This window comes from Microtus oregoni, unplaced genomic scaffold (assembly GCF_018167655.1).
Source record: "Microtus oregoni isolate MIOR12 unplaced genomic scaffold, Mior012 000015F_ref0000493, whole genome shotgun sequence".
NCBI lineage: Eukaryota > Metazoa > Chordata > Mammalia > Rodentia > Cricetidae > Microtus > Microtus oregoni.
In genome coordinates this window covers 25614641-25640153 of record NW_024543074.1, presented here as the reverse complement: position 1 = coordinate 25640153, position 25513 = coordinate 25614641, and the positions used below count along the sequence as shown (strand labels likewise).

At 52.5% G+C, this 25513-nt stretch overlaps 1 protein-coding gene across 1 annotated transcript; it reads left to right on the top strand.

Annotated features, from left to right (window-relative positions):
• Positions 1-1587: 1587 nt before the first annotated feature.
• On the top strand, positions 1588-24065 carry Camkk1 (calcium/calmodulin dependent protein kinase kinase 1). Its single transcript, XM_041665472.1, has 16 exons — positions 1588-1721; positions 8322-8722; positions 9294-9341; positions 9915-9968; positions 10328-10379; positions 10584-10717; positions 11141-11177; positions 12077-12098; positions 13656-13744; positions 16184-16383; positions 18563-18616; positions 19167-19240; positions 19512-19599; positions 19780-19908; positions 20399-20502; positions 22186-24065. The coding sequence occupies exons 2-16, from the start codon at positions 8363-8365 to the stop codon at positions 22256-22258; spliced, it is 1518 nt and encodes a 505-aa protein (XP_041521406.1). The 5' UTR covers positions 1588-1721; positions 8322-8362; the 3' UTR covers positions 22259-24065.
• The last annotated feature ends 1448 nt before the right edge of the window (positions 24066-25513 follow it).

Sequence of the window (25513 nt, the reverse complement as noted above, 5' to 3'; positions counted from 1 at the left end):
GCCCTTGAAGACCCTCAAAACTGCCTCATCGGGGGGCTGGAGAGATGGCTCAGTGATTAAGAGCACTGACTGCTCTTCCAGAGGACCCGGGCTCAATTCCCAGCACCCACATGGCAGCTCACAACTGTCTGAAGATCCAGTTGCAGGGGATCTGGCACTTCACACCCATGCACATAAAATAAAGTTAATAAACAATAAAAAATATTTTAAAAAAACCTGCCTCCTTGATATTGAGGTGTAGCTCAGCAGTAGCACACTTGCTTAGTATGCAGGGAGCCCTGGATTCAATCTCCAACACTGAGAAAAAGTAAATGTCTTTGACTCAGCCCTTTCCTGAATTCCTGCCCTATAGATCCAATCCTCCAATAGTTGGTCCTGGGGCTTCCCAGTCTCAGCACTTCTTCATCTGAATCTTTCCATAGGAACTCTTGAGATCAAAGAAGGGCTACTGACCATTCTGAGTATCCAGGAGGACATGGGAAGGTTTCCTAGTGGCAGAAGCATTGAGCCCCAAAAGACAAGTGGGGGTTAGGCAGGCTGGTGGTGAGAAGCGAGCTATGGAGGGCTTGAGGGGACCTATAGCCAAGGTAGTGGGAGGGACCGGTGGAAGATCCTAGGAGGCAGCTGTCTGATGTTTCTGAAAACCTGTCCCGGTTGGCCCAGAAAGGGCAGTGGGAAGTGAGACCGGACAGGGTAAGAGGCCAGGGGAAAGACTGCTGTACTAGACAAGACTGCATGTACTAGACATGACCAGTGGTCGAGCTCGGGGAGGGACAGGAGGTGGAGAGAGGTAGATAGACTTTAGGGATCTTTAAGAGGTGGTATGGTAGAGCCTTGTGCTAGGCTGGTTGGGTCAGAAAACCTGCTACACAGGTAGGTTTCAGGAAACTCCCGGTTTCGGACTCCAGCTGGAGACAGGGACACAGAGAGACCAAGTTGGAGACAATATGGGCCTGGGTTTGAGGCAAACAGTGACGTGGGGTTCTCCAAGAGACTAACAGCAAGATAGAACCAAGAGTCTGAGGGACAGAGTCACAACCACTGCTAAGGCCTCTTGGTCCTGCGGGGGTTCTTTCCCATTCCGTCAAGCCCAATTAGGGGCTTTTCTCCTGCTCTTCTTCAAACCTGAGTGCCACCCTACTCCAGCACTCTGCCGGACTTCCCTCCTCCTGGTCCTCCCTACCCCAGACCACTCAACTCCAGGCCCTTCTTGCTCAGCCTCCGCCTATCCTCTCCCTGGCACGCACCGGGCCTCATCCCCCGAGGGAGGGATGCTCTTGCCTCTACAGGCCAGGACACAGGATTGAAGACTCGAGGAAAAGCACCGCACGCTTCAGACCAGGCTGAGGGGCCCACGACGTGGCCCGAGGGATTTCGGGTTCCCTTAGCCGGCCTGTCTGCGGGCGCCGGGGGCGTGACGCGTCGGGGCCCAACCTCAGGGCCCCTCCCGAGCCGCCGCCTCCCGAGCCCGTCAAAACCCCGCCCCCTCCACCCTCTGGCGGGAGGACCGGGCTCTGATTGGACAGCGCTGCAGGGCCCTGCTCAGCGCAGCCTATGATAGCGGGCCGGCGCGGCGGCGGGCGGGGGAGCAAGCGCTGCCTGGAGCCGCGGCGCCGGCGGGTTGAGCGGGGTGATCCCAGCCCGGCGAGGAGGGCAGGGCGGGGCGCGCGCCGTGGGAGCGAGCCTGGCGCCCACCGTGAAGACTGTCGCGAGGTGCCGAGGTAGGGATCGGCGGCAGAGACTTGGAATGGGGAACTGGGGTGTGAGCGGCTGAGCCTCTCTGTGCAGCGAGCGTGTTGTAGAGGGGTGGTCTGCGAGGCCGCGTCTACGTGGGCAGCCTGGACCTAGCGTGCAGCGATCCCCACTGTGTCTCCAGGGCCAAGTCCGCGGGGTGACTCTCTGAGCCTGCATCTGTCTAAGCCAGCTATGCAGGCGCTCGGCCACCTACGTCCCTTCAGCAGATGCTGTCTGCGGGACTGCATAGGAGCCCCGCTCACGGTGCCCCGAGCCCCGGCTCTGGGTGGAGGCCGTGTCTATGCGGAGTGGGCCTGGACGGGTGCACCCACGTGTGGATCTCGGCGGAGCGCTCCTCCCACGGACCTCCCGTGAGTCTTCCGTGGAGAGCTGGGGGCGGGGTAATGAATGGGACGGATGCGGCGAGCGACTTCAGCTGCTGCGTAGTTGTTCCCTGGTTGAGGGTGGCGGAGGCGGGCGCTGCGGCTTCTGATTCTGGTGGGCACAGGATTGGTGCTCCGAAGGTGCACACGTGCACAGGGAGCTGTGTGTGGTGTTTGGAGGCGGTTGTGCGTGCGTCACGTGGACACAAGAGTGTGCCTGTGGAGGTGGGGGTGGTGCATTTCAGGATGGAGTGGTGTATGAGCACCAGGTCACGAGGACATGGGTTTACATATGTCAGGGAAGGGGTGTGTGCTTGTGTTGAGGGTAATGCAGAATGAGCAGAGCTAGCTCTCTGTCACATGCCCTGGGTTCCAGGACTGTGTTCAGTGAGTGCCTCTTTGCCTTGGCCAGGTTCAGGATGTGAGAGAAACATACAGCTTGTGTCCTTGAAAATCTCGGGGAAAAGGAAGAGGCCAGGCCTTCTGCACATCCTTGCCTCCACCACCCAACACACTCTGTGCACAGGTCAGACTGTTCTAGCCCCACACACTGGGACCCCACTACTTGCTCTTTGGTCTCTCCACGCTCAATCCTCCCAGCAGGAGTGGGGCTCATCTTAAACCTCATCCAACTTAATAGCGTCTCTGCTTAAGACTCCTCTGGTGTTGTGAGCCTTTTGGTTTCTGTCTACAAAGTCCTGCCCAGCCGCACACCAAGCCCTGAGTCCCACTTTGGGAAGGGATCTCTCTTAGGCATAGGGTGAGTGCTCCCAATCCTGCTCAGCGGTCAAAAAAAACTTCAGCGTCACCCCCTCCAAGAAATCCCCCCAGGCCAGTGTAAGTGGACCTCTCCATCAGGGACCTCTCACACAGAGCACCTTCCCACCTCATGGTGCTTGCTTGTATGGGCCAGTCCCTCTGACTCTTCTCCAGATGTCCACACTGTTTACTGTCTTGCTCCTTCATAGCTGCTTAGATCTTGCATCTGAAAACATGTCCTTCCTGCACTCAATCAATAATGTTCCCCATTGTCTTATTCCTGCTGTCTTGTTGCAATCGCTGTCTTCCCAGGGTGTTCCACGTACTCTATCATGCATTCTTTACTAGTATTCTTATTTGTTGCTTCCTGACTCTGCCAGAAAGCAAACAGTGAGAGCAGGGACTTTGTCTTTGGGGTTCACTGGTTTATCCCCTAGTACCTCTATAGCAGATAGCCAATGAATAGTTGTGGCAGGAATGTACGAGTCTGGATTTGCATGTCAGGAGTCGGTGTTCCTGTCTGTTCCCCAGATTCCAAGGTCCCTGAAAAACTACGAGCAAACTCCGAACACATTTGCATGCTAGAAATCCTCCCAATAGCAGCTGGTGTGAAAGGGAGAGTGGGATACGATCCGGGGGTAGAGGGACCCCAGAGAGTAGTGAAAGGGCAGTGGAAGTCAGAATCTGACTGTGTTATCTCCAAATCTGTGCTGTTTAAGGGGTTCACCTTAGTGAGCTCATCTAGCCAGCAGTGGGGAGATCAAAGAGGCGTCTCAAAGGAGGTGATGTCTGATCTGGTCTTCAGGCCCGTGAAGCCAAGGGGGGTGTGTTCCTGGCAGAAGGCACAGCTTGTGCAAAGGCCTGGTGACACAGAGCCTTCAGCTCGGGAAGCTTGAAGTGATGGGATGCAACCAGAGTGGAGAGTGGGTGCTGCAGGAGGTGGGGGGCTGAGAGGGGGAGAAGGAGGAAGTAATCCCTCAGAGACTCTTGCCGTTATGGCTCAGGCTCTATGAGAGTTCAAGGAATGGTGTCCCCACTTCTGTGATGGGGGAGAGGAGGCTAAACAGTAGAGGGATGATGCTGAGTTGGATAGGTCCCTGATGTAGCTGAGTCAGGGAGGGGAGGAACCCTCTGGAAAGAGGGTGGAGGCTCAGAGCTGGCATAGAAGAGGAGACCCACAGATGTCAGTTTCCACAGGTGGGTCGAGGGATGCCCTTGAGGACAGCTGCACAGGGGGAGGCACGAGCCCACCTGGGTGTTCGGGGATCCCCGGAGGTAGTGGGAGGCCATCCTCACAGCAGGCATCCTTGAGCATGACTTGGCACCAGACTCTTGGGTCTCCCTCAAGGGGACTGAGTCATCCTAGGCGGGGGCGGGAGCTGCAGAGGGCACCATTGCCAGCTCCCTCAGACCCTTGCTGGAAGCATAAACAGGCTACAGTGAGCCGTTGCTGAGATGTCAGGGCCACTTTGGTGCGTAGCCCTCATGGCTACTACCTTCTTGCTTTCCCCTCCCCTGACACTAGTCCTTTGCTGATCAGGGCTGCTCATCTTCTGCCTGGATGGTAATTGGTCCCTGGTTCAGCCTGGCTCTGGAACATTCTGACAGAACTCAGAATGAGAGCTGAAGTCACTGGTCTCTGAAGTTACCGTAGATAGGGCTGCTTGAACCAGTGTGAGGGACAGCAGGGTTTCCTTGCTCTTTCCTCTTCTGACCTCTGTTGAAGGACCTAGCTGGATGGGGCATGTCCTCAGAAGGAGGTCAGACGAAGTGGGCTTTTGAAGCCAAGGGCTTGTGTCCATGGGAGTGGCAGACACATGGAGGGTGGGGTGCAGCTTGGAGGAGAAACCGGGGCCAGGCCAGTCTGGAGCCAGGCACCTAAAAGTGGGTTGTGTTTGGTAAAGTAGGGCTCATTCTGAGTTGCTTCCAGACACACACACATTCTAGCCACATAATTACTCGGGCACAAACTGCTTCTGTGTCCACAGCTGCATCCTCTCCCTTCTAGGGTTCCCTGAGAAGGCAGGACAGTAACTGTCTTATTCACCTGTGAGAAAACTGATGCTTCAAGCATAGTGTCCTACCCCAGCGTGGTTACAGGCCTTTCATCCCAGCACTCGGGAGGCAGAGGCAGGCAGATCTCTAAATTCAAGGCCATCCCAGCCTACGGAGTGAGTTCTAGGACAGTCAGGCCTACACAGATAAAGCCTGTCTCAAAAAACCAAAATAAAAATAAAAACAAAATGTCAGTGTTCTAACCCAGGCCACACAGCTTCTATCTGGGAGAACAAGATTTGAACTTTGTGTAATGAGGGAGGACCTGGGACTAGGACTGTTCTCTAGGCCAGTAGAGAGACCCCCTCCCTGCCAACAAGGGTCTGTTCCCTGGGACTGGACCTTGGTCTCAGCCTGTCTGTCCATCCTCTGCTTATCCACTTGACCCCTGTTTACCTGCTGAGTCGACTTCTGCAAAGAGTTCTCAAGGCTTTAGTTTGTGGGGGGTGGGGCTTGAGAAGACCCATTGGGTTAGTCCCAAGGAGGAGTGAACCCTCAGGCCAGTCTTACAAACCATCACCGGTCCCAGGCTGGTGGGACAGGTGATCTTGTGGGGAAATCCAGACTTGACCTCTGGAGTCCAGCTCCCCTTGCCCTGGCTTCATGTATCTGTGCAGGTCTACAGGGACAGAGTGTACATGATCAACTAGTAAAAGGAGCGCTGAGAGAAAGAGAGAGAGAGAGAGAGCGCTTCTTGTCTGCACAGATGTACTCCCAGGTGCAGATCTGCAGTACAAGTATGAACAGCCCCAGCCTCCTCCCGTATGTTCTCTCTGGGTCAGGCGCAGGCCCTCACACACACAGCTACAGGCCAGGCACAAGGCCCTGTCTCCTGGACACTCAGCAGGAACTTTGGGCCTCCCCTGCTGCTTCCCTCCAGCCAAGCCCCGCTTAGTCACCTGAATTTGATCCAGGCAAGAGGGAGGCATGGATGGAGAGTCTGACGTCACCTCTCACAACCTCCTCCCATTGCCACCCTCGCATCCATCTGGGCCCCAGCTCATCCCATGCAATCACAACTCACTTCTCTGGAGCTTGTGAGTGGCAAGAGCTGTTCTGTGTCCCGACAGGCACCAGCTTCTACACCTCACAACCACATGGGTGTGAGACTTGCCTTGCCGCCCATCCACCAGTGAGGAATACCCCAAGTCATCTGCCCTCTCCACCTCTAAGAGCCAGGAAGTGGGCAGCCGGGCATCCCCGCCTGGGTGTCCAGCCAGGTAATAGTCCTTAGACTAGCCCAGGAAGGCTTCCGCATCCACTTGCTGTGTGACCCCAGAGTCAGTTTTACCCCATCTGACGAAAGGGGAAAAGGGAGCTGAAGGAAGGTGACCTTTTAGGAGTTGTCACCTGAGGGAAATTATATGCAAATGTTATGGTTCAGGGCAGCCTGTGGTTTCTATCTGCTGGGGGCTCCCCTGAGAGCCGAGAGCAGGAACCTCTGACTGTCTTCCATCCCCTGGTGTGTCTGCTGCCTGAGGCTGATTGGGGTTCCCTTACTGAGGCTGCTTTCCCATCCATGTAATGGGAGCAGGGCTGTAGAGATCACTATGACGACCACTTGTGTTCAACAAATATTTATCAAGCTCTTCTGTGCCAGGCCCTGCTGAAGACACAAGTGATCTTATGGAGACAAAGCAGACTGAAGAACTAATCCTAGCACTTAGAACCTGGCGGCGAGGCCTGCCCTCTGGGAAATGAAAGAGTGGGTGCAGGAGGAGGCTCTTCTCAGCCTTGAAGCCCCCCTCACCCTCTTTACCTGTTCCAGGGAGGCCTCTCAGAGTTCCAGCCTCACAAGTTCCCCCACCCTCTTCCTTTGTTCGTGCCAGCAGCAGCTCTGCAGCCGCTGGTGCTTCCTGGCTCCCCGTCACTCAGCACATTTGGTCCCAAGCAAAGGCCCTGACCCTTGCCCTGTTACAGTCTACCTTCAAGTCTGGTGGTAGTCAGGGCAGCTAGGGAGGCATAGCATCCACAGTACAGAAGAGGAAGCCTGGCTTGTGGCTCCAGACCTGTGGCATGTTGGCAGCAGAGGTGCTTCCCTACCAGTGGCTAGGGCATTCCAGCCAGCCCTAGCACTTTGACAATATTCACAGTCAAGGATGGGGAGCCAAAGGCACCCATGGGACCTGTGTTCTCTGAGTTACAGGCAGGATAGAGGAAGTCACCAACAGACCGGAAGGGCAAGGGTTTAGGAGTCCACTTACTTCCTTTTCTGTGAAGATGCAGAGAGGCCCAGGAGGGAGCAATGGGTGGAGGTGGAGCCACAACGTGGGCTGTGGCAGACGTGGTTGTCCTGGTCTGAGAGTAAGTCAGTTCAGTCAGGGCCAGTTTGTAGCTAAAGGTCATGGCTGAGGTGAGGGGTGGGCCTGAGCCTGGGGGTTGACTTGAGGCTCAAGCCAGGGCTATGCTAGAAGTTTTAGCTGGTTGGGGACAGAGACTGAAGTAGATACAAGGTTATGTGTGAATCCAGACCCAGGAGGCTGAAGTAGATACAAAGTTATATGTGAAGCCAGACCCAGGAGGCTGAAGAAGATACAAGGTTATGTGTGAAGCCAGACCCAGGAGGCTGAAGAAGATACAAGGTTATGTGTGAAGCCAGACCCAGGAGGCTGAAGAAGATACAAGGTTATGTGTGAAGCCAGACCCGGGAGCAGCTTGGCCCCAGCAGAGTAACCATAAGGGACATTTTGTCACATGGGCAGGCTGGAAGGAAAAAACAGGAGGGATACAGAAATTGCACTAGTGTCTTATGTGGCAGACCCGCCCCTACTGTACCCTCCACTGTGCTGGAACTTCTACTGGGGCAAGGACTCAGATTTGCCTTGGGGTCTTGAAGATAGTGAGAGGAGGTGACAGAGACCTGAGACCGCAGGAAATGCTCTTAAAAACAGTGAGAGGACTAGAGTGAGGGTCTGGGACATCCAGGAGGCCTTCCTGGAGGAGGTGTCTCTGGCCACAGCTCCGATGCCCAGCCTCCCTCTAGGGGCTGTGCTGTAATACTTTGTCAGCAAGTGTGGCGACTGGCAAGCCACTGGGCTGCCTGTATGGCTGGGGCTGAACTGACCTGGGATTCTGTGCCTTGGTGTGGCTACGCCTCCAGGTCTGCCACAGCTACCTGTCTTGACTGCAGAGTCAGTTCCGTTGCACTTCTCCATGAAGCCATCAGGGCAGAAGTGTCTGTACCTGTGTCACAGGTAGGGACACCGGGGGCTAGAGGGCTGGCATGCATCAGAGCCAGGTGAGCTACCAGAAATGCCTGGGTTTATGGGCTAACAAGTCAGGACAAGGGAGCAGCCAGGAGGGAGGTCGATAGCTCGGTGGCTATTGTAGAAAAAGGGTCTCGGCCCAATCCACTTGCCTGGCTAGGAGTGACACTCTCTCCTCTCTCAGGTTCCCAGCGAGGTTATTCAGAAGATCCACTGACCGAAGTGATGGAGAGTGGCCCAGCCGTCTGCTGCCAGGACCCTCGGGCAGAGCTGGTCGATCGGGTGGCAGCCATCAATGTGGCCCACTTAGAAGAGGCAGATGAGGGCCCAGAGCCTTCCAGGAATGGTGTGGATCCTCCGGCCCGGGCCAGAGCTGCCTCTGTGATCCCTGGCAATGCTTCAAGACCCACCCCAGTGCGGCCCAGCCTCTCAGCTAGGAAGTTCTCCCTGCAGGAACGGCCAGCTGGAAGCTGTCTGGAGGCCCAGGTCGGGCCTTACTCTACAGGACCTGCCACTCACATCTCTCCTCGGGCCTGGCGGAGACCCACCGTCGAGTCTCACCACGTGGCCATCTCAGACACGGAGGTTGGTGAAATGGAGTTAGGTAGGAGTTGCTCATGGGCTTGCCAGGACACTTGGGGTTTTCTTGCCCACCATCTGGCCCATATACCTAGCTTTCTTTGGTTTGCATACTTTGAGAAGCTCACTACCTAGCAGCAGGCTTCTTCCTAGGCTACCTCCTGCCTTCTTCCTGCTCTCAGCCCAGGCATAGGCCTCTCTCCTGTTCCTAAGAAGCCTTCTTAGAGCTTTGGAAATAGGTCACATATGTCCTTACATCATCCCAAGCTCGAGCCATAAGACTTAAAAACTACAATGGCTTCCAGTTTCTGATCTTTCATGAGCTTGGATCTGAATGTGAACTTGGGTAGTTGGTGGGAGCACAGCCCAGCTAGGGCTTCACCCTTCATATTTTCACGCAGTGCCCCAGGCTTCTCATCTCTTGGGGTGGGGATGCTTCCCTCCAATCTTCCCTGATCTAAACTTGAAAGGCTGGTGAGAGCTGCGGGGGTGGGGAGGTCTGGGAAGTAGGGCTGGGCCCTGAACAGTCAGTCTCCCAAGATGGACAAGCTGTCCTCGATGCTCCCCTCTCCCCTAGGACTGTGTGCAGCTGAACCAGTACAAGCTGCAGAGCGAGATTGGCAAGGTAAGACTGGGGCAGGACTTGGGGGGTGGGCTGCAGAATGCTTTCTTTCTTTCTTTTTTTTTTTTTAAAGATTTATTTATTTATTAAGCATACAATGTACTGCTGGTAAGGAAGACACCAGGTCCCATTACAGATGGTTTATGACCCGGGTCTTCTGGAAGAGCAGTCAGTGCTCTTACCCTCTGAGCCATCTCTCCAGCCCATGCAGAATGCTTTCCGAGCATCCTTCTTCTCCCTCTGATAGGACTGGGGAGCAGAGCCAAGAATACCCCAGCCTAATTGGGAGATTACCAGAGGAGGGTGGAGGTGATTTCTGACTCCTGACTCCCAGGGTTCTTGATGGAGACTAGGGGAAGAAGAGGCTACATGGGGCGGTGAGGCAGGGAATGGTTCTCAGAGCATAGGGGTTCCTTCCTCATCTCTCAGAAATGTGAACCCAGGAACCAGGTGGTAGGCGATAGGATGAGGTTGGAGTGCAAAGACTGGGACCCGAACTGTCAGGCCTGCCATTTCCTGAGCTAGACCCAGAGAGAAGGTGGCTGTGTTGTGGGACTGACCAGTGACTGTCTGCAGGGTGCCTACGGTGTGGTGAGGCTGGCCTACAACGAGAGTGAAGACAGACACTATGTGAGTCTGGGGCTGGGAACGGATGTGGCCCCGTAGACCCCAGATGCCTGAGTCGTAGGGAGAAGTGCTGGGGAAAGAGGCTAGAGCTACCTCTTACTGGGGAGCTTCCTATTCCTGGGGTGTGCTAATAAGCTTCCTGTCCCTTGTGGGTACCCAAGCAGAGGCTGACTTCCTCTGAAGGGAGAACAGGGGGATGGCCTAGACTCAACTATGGCATAGCAGCCACATACCTATAACCACATGCTCAGTGCCAATGGCAGCTGCCAGTGTGCCCATCTGTACTACAGACCCCATGTAACCAGCTCCTTCTAGCCCCTGGCGGCTGCACACATGTGGTATCTCTGTTCCTTTCTTCATAGGCAATGAAAGTTCTTTCCAAAAAGAAGTTACTGAAGCAGTATGGCTTTCCTCGTATGTATGCCTTGTGTTTGGGAGCTGGTAGGCTGGGGGCAGAGGAGGAGGGAACGCTCCCTAACTGCTTTTGGCTAGGAGTGGGGGTGGAGGGTAGGAAACAGGAGGAATGGCCTGGGAAAAGGCTGGACTTGGTGAGCTGGATCTCAACCCTGTGAGGGTCTTTCTCCTAGACCAGCATCTTAACTTGCTTTTTGGTCACAGGCCGTCCTCCCCCCAGAGGGTCTCAAGCTGCCCAGGGAGGACCAGCCAAGCAACTGCTGCCTCTGGAGCGTGTGTACCAGGAGATTGCCATCCTAAAGAAACTGGACCATGTGAATGTAGTCAAATTGATCGAGGTAGGAGGGATGGCAAGGATACTGGAGCCTGGTGGGTGGGTGGGTGGGTGGGTGGGGCAGGGGCTCAGCCTACCAGGACCTAGGAGTGGGTGAGGCACTGGGGACAGACCAGCCTTGGACAGACCTGTGAGATACCAGGGGCAGTTCAGGCTGGTGGTCTGGGGTGTTCTTGCTGGGGATGAGGAGCAGTTCCTGAATCCCTTCTCCATCATGGGGGAAGAAGGATCCAGTGTTATATGGAAGGCTGGCGGGGGTTGGTCAGTGATACTGAGTCCCATCTGTTGGTACCTGTACCTGTACAGTTCTTGCTCTGTGTTCAGCATAGCTGCAGGGCACAGTAGGGTCAGGAAAGAACAGGAGGCCTGGGTTTCCCAACCCCGTTCCTCCTCAAGCCCTGTGCCCATGTTTGCTTCTTCTGCCCAGGTCCTGGATGACCCTGCTGAGGACAATCTCTATTTGGGTGAGTGACCCCGCTCATTCTTACAGTGCCTCAGCAAGCGCTGGCCCCAGGGAGGGCTCCCCAGGGACACACAGAATGGTCAGGTGGCCATGTCCATGCACAAACCTGTCTCAAGCCCTGGATTCCTTGCACAACACTGCAGCATGAGACTTAGATTAATCAGATTCAGTGACCATTTCTGGGCCCCTTTCCCTGCTCTGAATCAGTCCCAGTTAGCATGGTTCTTCACTTAGTAGATATGAGAAGCTGGCTGAGTCAGTGAGCTTGGGGACCCTGCCTCAGTTTTCTCACCTATAAAATGGGACGATAGGGTTGGGAGTGTACTCAATGGTAGAACACTTGCCTAGCATGCTTGAGGAACTGGGCTCAGTATCCAGGCCTTCAAAATGTGCTAGTTATAATAATAAAATGAGATAACGGTGATATGTATCTCATAGGGTTGATGTCAAGAAACGTGCACATTTGTAATTATCTTTATTAACATGAATGTTATTATTTAAGTTCCTTATGCTGATTGTGACTTAGGCTTTCTCTGGAGGAGGTTTGGAGAAATGGGATAGGAGGGCTGGAGGTGAAACTCTAGACGTTGCCCAGCATGAGCAAGACCCTGTGTTTCAGGCCGGCACAGAAAGGGGGTGGGGCCGGAGAGCTGGCTTAGGCATCAAGAGGCCAAGCTTTAGTCAGGAGTGCTAAGGTGTCTGCCCCTTCCCAAGCCTCTGGTCCTCCCTGGGAAAGGGGTCCATGCTGACAGTTTCACACGAGGATCAGGCCAGGCAGGCCCCACAGCGAGCCCTCCCCCGTCTGTCCTGTCCCCTCGCCTCTCTCTAGAACAGGGAGGGACCTTGGCATTGGCTGTCCTACAGCCTTACGACACCTTCCCTTCTCTTCTTTTCTTTCAGTGTTTGACCTCCTGAGAAAGGGGTGAGTTCCCCGTCCCAGTCAGGCAGGCCATCTCTAATCCAGGTCTCCCTACCCTCCCCTTTGTCTCCCTGCCCAGGGGCCAGCTAGTGTAAGAGAAAGCCGAGCTGTGCACCTGCCCTCGGGAACTCTTGCCTCAGGGGTAAATAAGAGACCTGGGAAGTTCTATGAAGGCTGGTGGGGGTTGTGGAGGCTGGGGGAGTCAGGCTGGGAGAGGGGTGGGCTTAGAGCCAGACCTTGAAAAACGAGGAAGGTGTTTGGATGGAAGCAGGGGGGAAGTGTAGATGTGGGCTATAATTCATGCTTGTAGTGAAGTCACCGAGGGTTCTCTGAGCTTTACTACCAACTCAGGATTACGGGAGGGAAATGCCAAGAATCAGAGAAGGGCATACAACACGTTGTTGTGAAACCTGGTGTTCTAACACTGCCCTGTTTGATCTATCAGAACATTTGCAGAGCAGCTGGTATAGACTAGTGGGCACAGGACCCGAACCCCTCACTGCCAGTCCTTGAATGAAGGCTGAGAACTATCCCTTTGCCAGTGCTTTCTTATATATATATATATATATATATATATATATATATCTTGCATTCAAAACAAGAAGTAGGGACTGAGCCTGTAGCTGAGCTGACAGAGTGCCTAGCATGCGCTAAGCCAGGGGTTCAGTCCCTAGCACTACATCAAATCAAGGGTGGCAGCTAACACCTGCAGTCAAGAGCTGGAGGCAGGACAATCAGAAATTCAAGGTCATTCTTAGCTACCGTAGTGAATTGCAGGCCAGCCTGGGCTACACGAGACCCTGTTTCAAAACAAAAAGTATATGGTTATTTTTTGGGGTTTTTGGCGACAGAACGTCACTATATAGACTTGATTGAACTTGAACTCATGGGTACTCCTCCTGTATTGGTCTCTAAAGTGCTGGGATTACAGGCACTTGCTATAACACCAGGCTGTTTTTTGTTGTTGTTTTGTTTTGAGACAGGGTTTCACTATGTAGTTTTGGCTGCCTAGAACTTGCTGTGTGAAGTAGGCTGGCCTCCAAGTCATGGAGAGCCTCCTGCCTCTGCCTCCTGAATGCTGGGGTTAAAGGTGTGCACCACCACGCTAGGTTTAAAAAATAAAAGTTTGTATTGTTGTCCATATCTGTGACTGATAATTTGGTAAGGCATACAGATCTTTTTTTACATGCTATACATTCTGAAACATTCTATTTCAATAGAAAAAGAAAAGCAGACCCTCCTAATTGCTTTCATGACTCTTGGGTCTGAATCCACTGTTTTCAAGCTATTGATTTAAATGGCACCTTTGTAATTATTTGGTTAAACTTAATTCTTGCAAGAACTACAAGCCTGTGGAAATAGGGCTAAAGCTACCTTGAAATTATGATTGAAAGGGGCTAGATAGGTCACAACATTTTAGCATATGGGATAAGCTGGTATCTTGAGGTCTCCAAACCCTCGGGCACCAGGCTGCTCCCTGTAGGGCCCCTGTTCCTCAGTCCCTGTAGCCATCTCTACTCCCGATTCTGCTGAACAGCCCCCCTCCTTTCTTCCCCACAGGCCGGTCATGGAAGTGCCCTGTGACAAGCCTTTCCCGGAGGAGCAAGCTCGCCTCTACCTACGGGACATCATCCTGGGCCTCGAGTACTGTGAGTGAGATTGTCTGCCCACTGGGACTGGAGCTAGAGGACATAGGAGCGGGCTGTGCCCACGCTAAACAGCCATTGAGACCTTTCTGTCAGTCAGCGCTGGTCTACCAATCAGCTTTAGTGGAGACGGGGGCGGGGAGGCGTGGGTGGAGCCACAGCAGTCTTCACTGGGCATGCGCTAGGTCCTTCGCCGAGCCTTGCATTCACCGCTGTTTGTCTCTGGGTGTTCTTCTGTCTTGGCCTGTTCTGTTGGATTCTATCCAAACTTCCCCTCTCAGCAGGGCGTCAGGGATGGAAGAGATTTGTGTCCCGCTGCTTAGGGAAGAGCGTGTCCTGGGGTGGTGCCTGTGGCGATGGTCGGGTGGGGGAAGTCCTAAGGCAAGAGCTCAGGGGTGCATAGCTTCTGTGCGAGAAGTACATTCACTCATTCATTTATTTCATTCTTTCACTTCACTCACTCACGTGCACCTACTTGGGCCACACAGATGATGGTCTAGGTCCAGAGGAGCTCTGCCCAGGAGCGGCAGGTGGGAGGCGCAGGTGCTGTGGAGGCTTTCTGAAAGAGGCCACATGAGATCAGGTCTTGAAGGAAGAAGAGTGGGATTTCACCAGTCAGCTTGGAGGGCTGATGGTAGGAGAGCCATTCAGGCAGAGGCGGGAGAGGAATGAGGCTGTACTGTTTGAAGATTGGTGTTCAGTCTGGATGGTGCGCCCAGGAGGCGGGGCCTGGTGGCTAGAGAACAGTGGTGCTGGAACTCTGTTCAGGCCTCACGTTGAGGACTGGAAATGTCTCTGAGGAAGACTTTCTGACTAATTCCTGCCCGTATTGTGAGGTCCTGAGGGCTCTGAGCAGGGCAAGGCCTGACAGGATTTGCTTCTTAGAAAGCTCTGTCTGGCAGCTGTGTGGTGGCTGGACAGGGTGTGAGAGGCAGCCAGCTGGCCAGGGGCAGGCTATTTCCACAGCTCAAGTGACAGATGGTGAGGTCAGGATTAGGCCAGTAGCGATGGGATGTGAAGAAGGTGGGGTGGCCGGTGTGGGGTGACTGATTGGTCTAGGAAAAGGCGGGCCCTCAGAAACCTAGGGTTCTGACCTGAGTTGGGAAATGGGGGTGCTGCCCATCTCTCTCACACCTTAGCTGGACTTGCTGTGAGCAAATTTTCCCTCCCTAAGTGAGGTGTGACCCATAGTAACATGGGCATCTTTCTACTTCTGAGCCTTTCCAGTGTCAGGTTAATGCTCTTTTACATATAGGGAAACTGAGGCACACAGAGGCACGTGTTTAATACAGACTCCAGCAAGGGTCTATAGTATAGGAGGGATGGGCACATTTTATCTTTGGTCTGTTGGTTTAGTCAGCTGCAGGAACAGCTCTTCCGGAGCTTGGCTCCACCCCCTTCCTTTTCTGGGTCCTTCTCCTCTGCTGAGGGCCTGTCTGCCATCTCCTAACTCCACTTCAGAAGCATGCTAATCTAGGGTTCTAGGTTACAGCCTCCTCAGGGCCCAGCTGATCCTAATGAGGGGAATCTCCGGGTTAAGTGTTAGCACCAAGGGCTGGACAGGTGGAAGAAGAGCCTCAAAGACTTGTGATTCTGGTCTTGTGGAGGGACAGTTGGAGCTGGTGAGAAAGACCCAGATGATGGAGGCAGGTACATTAACATAGACACTGAGATGCAACGCACGCATGCATGCATGCACGCGCACTTGAGCACATTTTTCTTTCTTTTTAATTTAGGGATCACTGTGCAGCCCAGGCTGGCCTTCATCTCCTTATCTACTGCAGTCTCTTAAGTACCTCAGATTATGGTGGATGACAGTGTGTATCATTATACCCATCTTGGATTACTTTCACCTTGGGCTCCCATGACTACTTGCTCTGAGGCCCAGAGAAGGAGTTGAGGTAGTCTTTGGAATCTGGAAACAATAGGGGAAGAACATGGAGTTTCTTTTTTCCTTTCCTTTTCTTTTTTTGAGACAGGGTCTTGCTGTGTAACCCAAGCTGGTTTAGAATTTGCAATCTTTCTGTCTCAGGTGAGATTACAGGCATGTATCACTACCTGGCTGGAACAGGAGTTTTCTGTTTGGCTGGTGATAAGGTTGTAGACAGGTGTCAGCTTCTAATATTGAGATGTATATTTGTTGGACATCCACACACATCCATAGCCTGAGTTTCCTCTGATTTCCTCAAGAGCAGGAAGTGTATTGTTTGTTGTGGAAAGCATACTGATTTTGTAGTAAAAAAAAAACTCCCCAAATTCCCCTCCATGTCTTCACTTGCATAATGGAGCAGGTGGGCCTGCTGTCATCTCCTGAGATTCTCCCCTGACAAGAGTGGGTGTGGGCTGGGATGCAACAGCTTGCTTCCTAGGCTGGGTGAAGGCAAGAGAGGGACCCTGGGCAGCAACCCCCAAGGCTTGCATATCACCCATTTCTCTTTGCAGTGCACTGCCAGAAGATCGTCCACAGGGACATCAAGCCATCCAATATACTCCTTGGGGACGATGGGCATGTGAAGATTGCGGACTTTGGGGTCAGCAACCAGTTCGAGGGGAATGATGCTCAGCTATCTAGCACAGCCGGGACCCCAGCATTCATGGCCCCTGAGGCCATTTCTGATTCTGGCCAGAGCTTCAGCGGGAAGGTGATTCTCAGGGCCTGGGCTAGGTTGGGGTTCAGGTGGAGGGGCAGAGCAGCTTGCAGTGGGGTGCCACTTTGCAAGCTGAGGGTTCTAGGCTTCTTGCATTTGGAGAGTGGCATATTTGCCTTCCCTGGAGCCCAACACATACTCCAGCTACGGCTCCTTTCATTTTTTTTTCCTTTTCTTTCTTCCTTTTTTTAAAAATTTATTTATTTATTAAGGATTTCTGCCTCCTTTCATTTCCTAGCAAATGGTTACAACCTCACTTGAATCTGTTACTGCTGCTTGTCTATGTGAGGCTCTGTGCTGGACTGTGGGACAGGCAGAACCAGAATAGCCCCCTTCATATCCTTCTGCATGGTGATGAGGGCTGAGAGTCATGGTCCAAGGAAGGTGGGGGCTTCCTAGGGTCCTGGACATAGCAGGGTCTAGACTGGGCCATGAAAAAAAGAGAATTTAAGGTAGAGGCAGAAGATTGAGAGGCATAGGGTTAGGTGGGGTTTAGACTCTTATGTGGCCAAAGGTAGTTATGAACGCAGCCTAACACCAAAATGTAAGCTTATTTATAATAAAGGAGAGAGAGAGAAGGAGAGAAAGTGTGAGAGTTTGTAACTTGGTTGCATGGTTTTCTAAATGTGCTGCAGCGTCAGCCATGCCTGTGCCTGGTGTATAGGTGTTGAACATCTTATTTGGGCTGGGCACATAGCTCAGTTGTAGAACATTTGCTGTGTGTGTGCACATTGGGGTTCATTTCCCAACCCTAAAACAAAAAAACTATAAGGATTTTTAATTTTGTAATTCTAAATTCACTGAAAAGTTTTATGAATAGCATAAAGGAATACCACGTAACTTCTTTTTTTTTTTTTTTACCACGTAACTTCTAAGATCAGTATTTTATGTTGTGTGTTTGACTTGCATGCACGCCAGTGTGTGTCTGGTGCCAGCAGAGGCCAGAAATGGCATTTAATCCCCTGGAAATGGAGGGACAGAGAACTGTGGGCCACCACGCAAGTGCTGGGAACCGAACCCACATCCTTTGGAAGAGTGACCAATGCGCTTAACCTTTGAGCCATCTCTCCATTCCCTTATGTAACTTTTTAATCCAGATTCATCAGCTTTGTCACATAAGCTTTTTCATTCTTTATGTTTCTGCATATTCCTGTTACATTTTTTCTGAGCCATTCAGAAGTTCACTTTGAGACAGTGTATCTGTTTAGTGGCTTTCCTAGGAGGGAGGACATTCCCTTATATAATTTGGTTCTGTGACCAAGGTCAGGAGTCTATTTGTTTTTGGTGGGAGGAGCTCCATCAGGCTCACTTGTCACATCTCCTTAGAGTCCTCTGATCTGAAGGAGTTCGCCCCCCTCCTTTTCTGGGGTGAGGGGTGGGGGTGAGGCTCACATATCCCATGCTGCCCCAGAACTTGCTACACAGCTAAGAATGACCTTGAATTAGTGAGTCTCCAGCAGCTGCCTCCAAGTGTTGGTTTGCAGACACTGCTTTCCTGTGTTCTCCCCACCCTCCCGCTTCTTGGCCTCTCTCTCTGTCATTCTGACCTTGACGTTTTGAAAAGCAGCCTGATGTCCTGTAGTTTGCACTAGTGTTCCCTGGTTGGATTCTAATGATGATGCTGATGGTGATGATGATGAGGGGGCTGCACATGTGAGGAACCTATGAGGAGCCCCACCTGGGCCTGAGAGAAGTTGTAGGTGGGCGTGGGGGTAGGGTGGGCAGGTGGGCAGGGGTTGCTTTTCTCTGGCACTGGAAGTAGTTGCACAGTAGCTGAAGTGGGAACCTCTTGAAACCAGAGCAAGTGACTGAGCGTAAGTTCAATATATCCTGCTATTTTGGGAGTACATCTGTGTCACGGAGGCGGCAGATGACCCCATGGATGAAATATGGCTTGGAACCCGCTGAGTTAGAAGCAGTGTCTCTTTTGGCTTGTCCCTAGAAAGTCCACAGCCCCAGGAGTTTTGAGTTCTGTTCTAGTCATCTTTTGGATCCTCCGGTGATCAGCACAGGACCCAGCATACAGCAAGCCCTAGGGAGTGTTGGCAACTGCCTGCCTGGGGAAGGAGGGTCCCTGCAGGGCTCTTCCACAGCCTGGTAAAGCTGGGTGGGGGTGGGGATGAGGTGGTGGAGATGCTGGCCATGTTTACTATGTGAATTTGTTTCTTTCTAGGCGTTGGATGTATGGGCCACTGGGGTCACCTTGTATTGCTTTGTCTATGGGAAGGTGAGTCCTGAGGCGCCTGCAGAACTGACTCTGACTGATTTAAGGAGCCAGGAGTGGATGACACTTGCAGGACCTTCTTTTGTGTCCCTAGATAAAATAACTTGAAAAAGCCCACCAGGGCCAGGAAGGTTGAGGGAGGAGAGGGATTTTGTTTCTCTTTCTCCTCTCTGGGAAGGATTGAGTAGAATCCTGGGATAACACACATCCAAGAGGAGGTCATATCAAGATTCCTGCCCATAGGTTCTTTGGCTCTGGTGACCACACTTAAGGAGGCAGGGGGATCTCAGTGAACATGTTCTCAAACCCCAGACCCTAGGGGAGTGCTGCAGGCAGCTTCACTTAAAGCTGGTGACATGCAGCCAACCTCATTCTCTAGTAACTCAGCTGCTCAGTTCAGTTTACTGAGTGAGCCCTTGCTGCGTGCCCTGAACAAGTTAGATGGGGCCCTTCCCATCTGCTGGGTCGGGGGTGGGGCATAGGCTGCCTCCCACCGCTGGCCCACTGCAGTGTGGATCAAGGCTGACCTCCTGTCTGTCTCTTCTCCCTGCAGTGCCCATTCATTGATGAGTACATCCTGGCCCTTCACAAGAAGATCAAGAATGAGGCCGTGGTGTTCCCTGAGGAGTGAGTTGGCCATGCTGGGGACCATAGAAGCTCCCGCCCACTCCTGGGGAGGGTATCTGAACTTCAGCAGAGCGCTTGCCCCGTGAGGGTTCCATTTTAGCCTTCAGAGTTAGCATGGGGGTATTGATCCCTGGGAGGAGCCTGAGCAGATGGAGAGGCTCCTGTCTTTCCATTTGAGGAATGTGGTTAGGGTTATTCCTGGTCCCAAGGAGAGGAGAAAGGGGCCCTTGTCAATGGTAGCATCCTCATCCCTTTCCTTCCCTCTGCCTAGGCCAGAGGTCAGCGAGGAACTAAAGGACCTGATCCTGAAGATGTTAGACAAGAATCCTGAAACAAGAATTGGGGTGTCAGATATCAAGGTGGGTCAGGGCCAAGGTCTCAGTGTCCCTTTCCAGAGGGACCTACACTGGGACGTGTATGTTGGGTTTGGGGTTTGAGGGTCAAGGAGTCCTTCAAGGTCAATGCTAGGGATGCTTGGGCACCCTTGCTGGTTGGTATGACTATGACCCGGATCCCTTCCCATCTCCTGGGCTCTACAGTTGCACCCTTGGGTGACTAAGCATGGAGAGGAGCCCCTCCCTTCAGAGGAGGAGCACTGCAGTGTGGTGGAGGTGACTGAGGAGGAGGTGAAGAACTCAGTGAAACTCATCCCCAGCTGGACCACTGTGGTAAGAGGGGGAGGGGAGGATTCTCTTGTCTTAGCAGTGTGTGACTACTGCCCGGGACTTGCTCTGCTCTTGGTCTTTGTTTTTTTTTTGTTTTTGTTTTTTTTCTTTTTTTTTTGCGTGCTCTTGGTCTTTGAGGGGACAGTGGGGCATCTGGTCCGTCAACTGAGGGGCTGTGGAAGCCTTGCTCTATTGGAGTCTAATGGAGAAAGATCACCTTGTTCAGTTGTGGCAGAGACTTGAGGCTTGGTGAGGGCTATGGCAAGAAGCAGCAGGCCCTTCCATGCATGCTTTGGGTGAACTGCCGCTCTTCCCTAGGTACCATGTTGGTGCCTAGGCATGACAGTGAAAGACTTGGAGATATGGTTCAAGGCCCCCACTTGTCAGTTAGACCACTCCCTACCCCCCCCCCCCCAAGAAGCCACCTGCTTGCCTAGGCTAAGACTGGGTGTCCAGACCTGTTCTCCATACTGACTTGTGCTCTGCTTCCCAGATCCTGGTCAAGTCCATGCTGAGAAAGCGTTCCTTTGGAAACCCATTCGAGCCCCAGGCACGCAGGGAAGAAAGATCCATGTCTGCGCCAGGAAACTTACTGATGTGAGTACAGTGTGCTAAGACATGTGGGTTGCTTCCTGGGCAGACATGTGGCACCGAGACACATCCCTGACTAGTGTGAGACTGTCCTAGAGCCTGGGGATATATCCACATTTCAAAGCAGCACCCCGTTTGCAGCCTATCCAGGCCCAGTGTCCTTCACGCACACACTGAAGGGAAGGTCACCTTTTGGAAGCCTTCTATGGTCATGCTCTTCTGCTGGGCCAGCACAACTCTCTGGCTTCCAGTCTGTGCTCCCCTCAGCCCTTCCTGGTTAAAAGTCTGCAGACAGATCAGGTCTGCTCCCTACCGAAGGCTGGTGTCCGTGGAGAAATGGCCATTTTCCCTGACCCCAGGCTGGCTGTTTGATGCTCTCCTGAATGGCCCATGTCATCCACAGCCAGCACTTGTGAGTGTTTGTCCAGCGAGTCCATGGGGACAGGCTGACAAGGCCAAGAGAGAAGAACCCTTGTTTGGTTAGGAGTACCTACTTTGAACCATATGTATGGGTTCGCCACTTTGTGGGAGAGGCCAGAAAAGCAGTTCTCTGAACACTGAGTGTGGCTTCCAGGTTTTCTGCTGTAGTCAAAGTCACTTGCCAGTTAGAGGTTGTTCACAGATCTTCAGAGAGAACTGTGAGGCATTATGTCCCAGGGCATCATGGTCCTAGGGCAGTTGGGTACCTCTCCGGGCTGTGAAGGGAACTCCAGGGAGAACTGTACTTTTGGCTTGCCCTGTGCTAAGGGCATTTTCCCATGGAGGTGAGCGTGGACCTTGTGTGGGTGCCCGTGGGCCTACCCTTCCAAGGAGTGTGAGGTGGGCCTGGGAGAGCAAATAGCGACACACGTTTCCTGACTCTGTTTGAAGTAGTTGATATTGGGGGCCCTGATGCTGGAGTTACGCCTGACGGACAAGCTGGGACAGATCTGAGCGTGAAAGGGAGTCTATTCATGATTATGTAGGGACAACCATCTGAATCAGTGCAGTAAACCGAACTTAGGGCCACTCCAGCTCAGTGCTTGTATCTCGGCGCCCCCTGGTGGTAGAATGAAACAGGTACTGCTTACATACAGGTCTTGCTTCCAGTTTGTTCCCTGGAACTGCACAACAAAAACGAGGATAAAGTACATTTTAACATCAACGATGACCTTAGGGTCCTCGGTAGACTCAACTCTTTTTTTTTGCATTTTGTGGTATTTTTAGTTCAGTTCTATGATATTTATCCTTTGATCGGATATTTTTAATGATTGGGAGTTGGGGATGCATGATAAGATTCAGGAATCTTTTGAATAATGGAATTCCAAGACTGATGGTAATTCCACCCTGTGAACAAGGCAAAGAAAGGCAGGATGGAAGGTCTCTGCCCACTGGGGCCGAGTCAAGGTCAATGTGGAAGATCTTTGACCTGGCCTGTACTCCTGGGATAACAGGAAGTCATCTGGGTCAGATCGAGAGGCTCCTGAGAGGTTTAGATTTCATCCCAGAGCAGTGGGGAGCCACACAAGGGTTGTGGGTTGAGGCTGGCTGAGGTCAGGGGGATGGAAGAGCTCCTAGGGAAGCCTAGTGTGGAGTGGGGGTGTGAAGGGCTGTAGGATAGCCATTCTTACGCCAAGTATGTGAGAACCCCCGGCAGCGTGTACACATTCTGACTCCTGAGATCCCTCTGCCTCTGGTGTTTCCTAACAGAAAAGAAGGATGTGGAGAAGGGGGCAAGAGCCCGGAGCTTCCCGGAGTCCAGGAAGATGAGGCTGCATCCTGAGTCCCTGCATGTGCCCAGGGCCATCGTCAGCATGCTCATTCCGCGCCTCCAGAGGCCCACCGCCCTCATGCAATAGTTGCCCCTGCAGGCAGGGTCTGGGGACTGCGGCCCCTCTCCCGGCCCCCCTCCTCCATTGTGCTGCATGACCTGCGCACAGGCACATTCATGGACAGAATTGGAATGTGTATCGTTTGGGGCTTGGGGTTCCCGGTTCTTTCTGTTCTGATCCATCTTGTGGGGAAGCCTGGAGCCCACAGAATATTAGAAACCCTACCTGACTGGCTGGTAAGGCCCGGGGCAGAAGGCAAGAGACCAAAATGGCAGATGAAGGCCTGATGGGCTGCATCTCAGAGAACTCCTATAGGGCTAGTTGGGCCTGCCTAGCTGCCACACCACAAGGAAGGGCGATTGCCTCACCTCTGTGTGGAAGGTGCCGAGTGCTCGTCTACTCAGATCTCTAGCACGGATGCTGCAAATAGTGACGTGTTCCTGGGAGAGGACTGGGATTGGAGAATTCTGATTCCTCTTTTGTTGTCTTTTACCTGAAGGCTAGGGTGGGAGCAGCTGTTGTGGGGAACATCTTCTTCCAGCTTTGGGTAGTTCCTGGCAGTCACGTGGACCTGACACTCATGGACTGTATTTTATACTCGGCACTAGCCGGAAAAAGGGCTGAACTGAATCCAGCTCAGAGCATAGGCCTGAGCCAGGAGCAGCGCACCTTCCCTGCCTACCTCCCTTCATCCCTACGGATCTTCAGAGCCAAGGTTGCAGAAGAGACATCAGGAGTGACACTGAGGGCCACGGACTCTCAGAACTGTGGCCCTGCAGATGTGGAAGTAACTGGGATCTAGGCTCTGACCCTACAGTGGCTTACCCATCACATGCCTATGATGGAGGATGAACTGCCCAGATGGGAGACCCAGCCAGATGAGGGACCCTACAGGATGCACACCCTATCAGGCAGGTGGCCCTTCTGCCAGTTGCTTCAGCAAAGAACATCAGTCAGCCCATGCAGGGCAGAGATGCACACTTGGGACAAACATATGTGGACAGTGCCCTTCCGAAGCCAGTGTCAGCTCTCTGGATCCTGGCGTCGTCTGGCTATTCTAATGTTTACTGACAATGCTCATAGAGATGGGTCTCCAAAGGGAGATGAGCAGGACTCAGGTACCCCCGCCCCTGAAAGCATCCCACGAGGAAATCCCAACTGCCCACATGGGTTTCAGAAGGCAAGAGGGCTAGATCAGAAAAGAGGGAGGCTTGGGAGGGAGCACTGAGTTCCAGTGCATCTCCGTGCCAATGGGTGTACATTGCGCCTTCATGTGCACATGTGTGTGTGTGCCTATCTGCTGTACACAGCACACTTGCATGTCTTGTACTGGCACATGCACCTGTAATATACTTTCTACATCTACTTAAGCCTAGGGGCAGAGGGGAGCCCATTGTCAATGGGCTCCCATTTCAACCCAGCTCCTCTGCACTAAGGCAGCCAGTATAACCCAGGGCTTAAAAACAAATCGTCTAAACATATCTCTAAGAATACTTTTATAGAGTGAATGAGAGGCAGTCATTAAATAAATAGCAAGGAGCTTTGTGAAAGCGACTGACCCACTTGGGGAAAAGCTTGGAACTGGGCGACTGACCTCACTGTCCCCAACAGGAAGGCATGTTCGCTGTCACCTGTTGCCGAGAGCTTTGGTGGGCATTGGTTTTGAATGTGGCACCAAGTGAATAGACTCCATAAGAGTGTTTTAAAAACCAACTTCTTAGGAAGTGAATTAAAGACAATAAAAAGCCCTTTGTTAAGTTTAAAAAAAAAGAAAGGCGTTGTATGTCTTCTGTCTCCAGACGTGTGTTTTTCTTGTTACAGCTGACTTGGCTTGATCTTCTAGAAGACTCTGAGGCACTGGAGGCCCTTGAGCAGCATGGCAGGGTAGTAAGAAGAGGTCGGGAGGGGGGAGGTGGGAAAAAGGAGGGTTCATGGGGCTAAGGAGCTCCTGTCCTCTATTCAGCTTGAGTCCCAGGGCCCCTGCTTAGGAAGAATCGGGTGCTTGAGACCAGTGGGGTGACCATAGGATATGCGACTTCTTGTCTCGTAGGGGTTCAGGAAAGCTAAGCTGGGGAGCAGGCCTGTCCAGTGTCTTCCCCATGCCTTCTTAGCCCAGGACTCTAGTCATAGGGTCCTGCAGGGTAGTAATGCCAAGTGTCATTCTTGAGGTCAGACAGCCCTGAGCTTGAACACAAATTTGGCTACCTACCTGTCTTTCTTAGGGTTTCTATTACTGTGAGGAGACACCATGACCGCAGCAACTCATAAAGGAAAACATTTAATTGAGATGGTGGCTTAGAGTTTCAGAGGTTTAGTCCATTATCATCATGGTGGGGAGCATGGCGGCGTCTGTGTAGCTAGGGTGCTGTAGGAGGAACTGCTACATTGTTAGTATGCAGATAAGAGTAGACTAAGTATCACTGAGCCAAGCTTGTGCAAAAGAGACCTCACAGATCACACCCACAGTGACACAGTTCCTCCAACAAGGCCACACCTACTTCAACGAGGCCGCGCCTCCTAATAGTGCCACTCCCCTTGGAGGGTCATTTTCATTCAAACCACCGCACTTCCTAATAACCAGCGCAGCTTTGGCAGGTCGTTGAAGGAGCTTTTGTTTGTATTGGTGTAGTGAAGATAGTATCAGCACCTTGATGGAGTTTTTGTGATAGTAAATTGAGTCCTTGTTTCAAAAGCCTAGTTTGTAATAAATATTCACTAAATGAGCCCCTTGTGGGGAGACCTGGGGGTTATTGTCCAGCAGGCCCCACAAGGCTGCTGTTTGCTCAGCTATCAACTTGCAGCTGGCGAAGTCAGAGACTGATGATTGCTGAAGGCAAGAAGATGACCAAGCCAGAGGCTGCCTCAAGTTGATGATCAGTTTTTCCACCTGAGAAAATATTAATATTTTCTTTAATATTCCTGGCTGCTTCCTAGTCATTTTATGCTCCTGTGAGGGACAGTAAGTACAAGGCCTTCTCCAGAGGAGTGATGCTGGCCAGACAAGAGTTTGTCATATACCACACAAGTAAGTGGGTTCTGTTCCCATTCCCTCCCTGTCCTTTCAACCCTTACCTCTCACCTCACTGGTCTCCAGCCCTTATCCTTGCTAGCTGCCTAGTAAGAGTCCCACTCTGGTATCCAAGGCCTGTTGTTGGCTCTCTGGGTGCTCTGCTGACTCACAGGTTCTACCCCCCCACCCCACATAC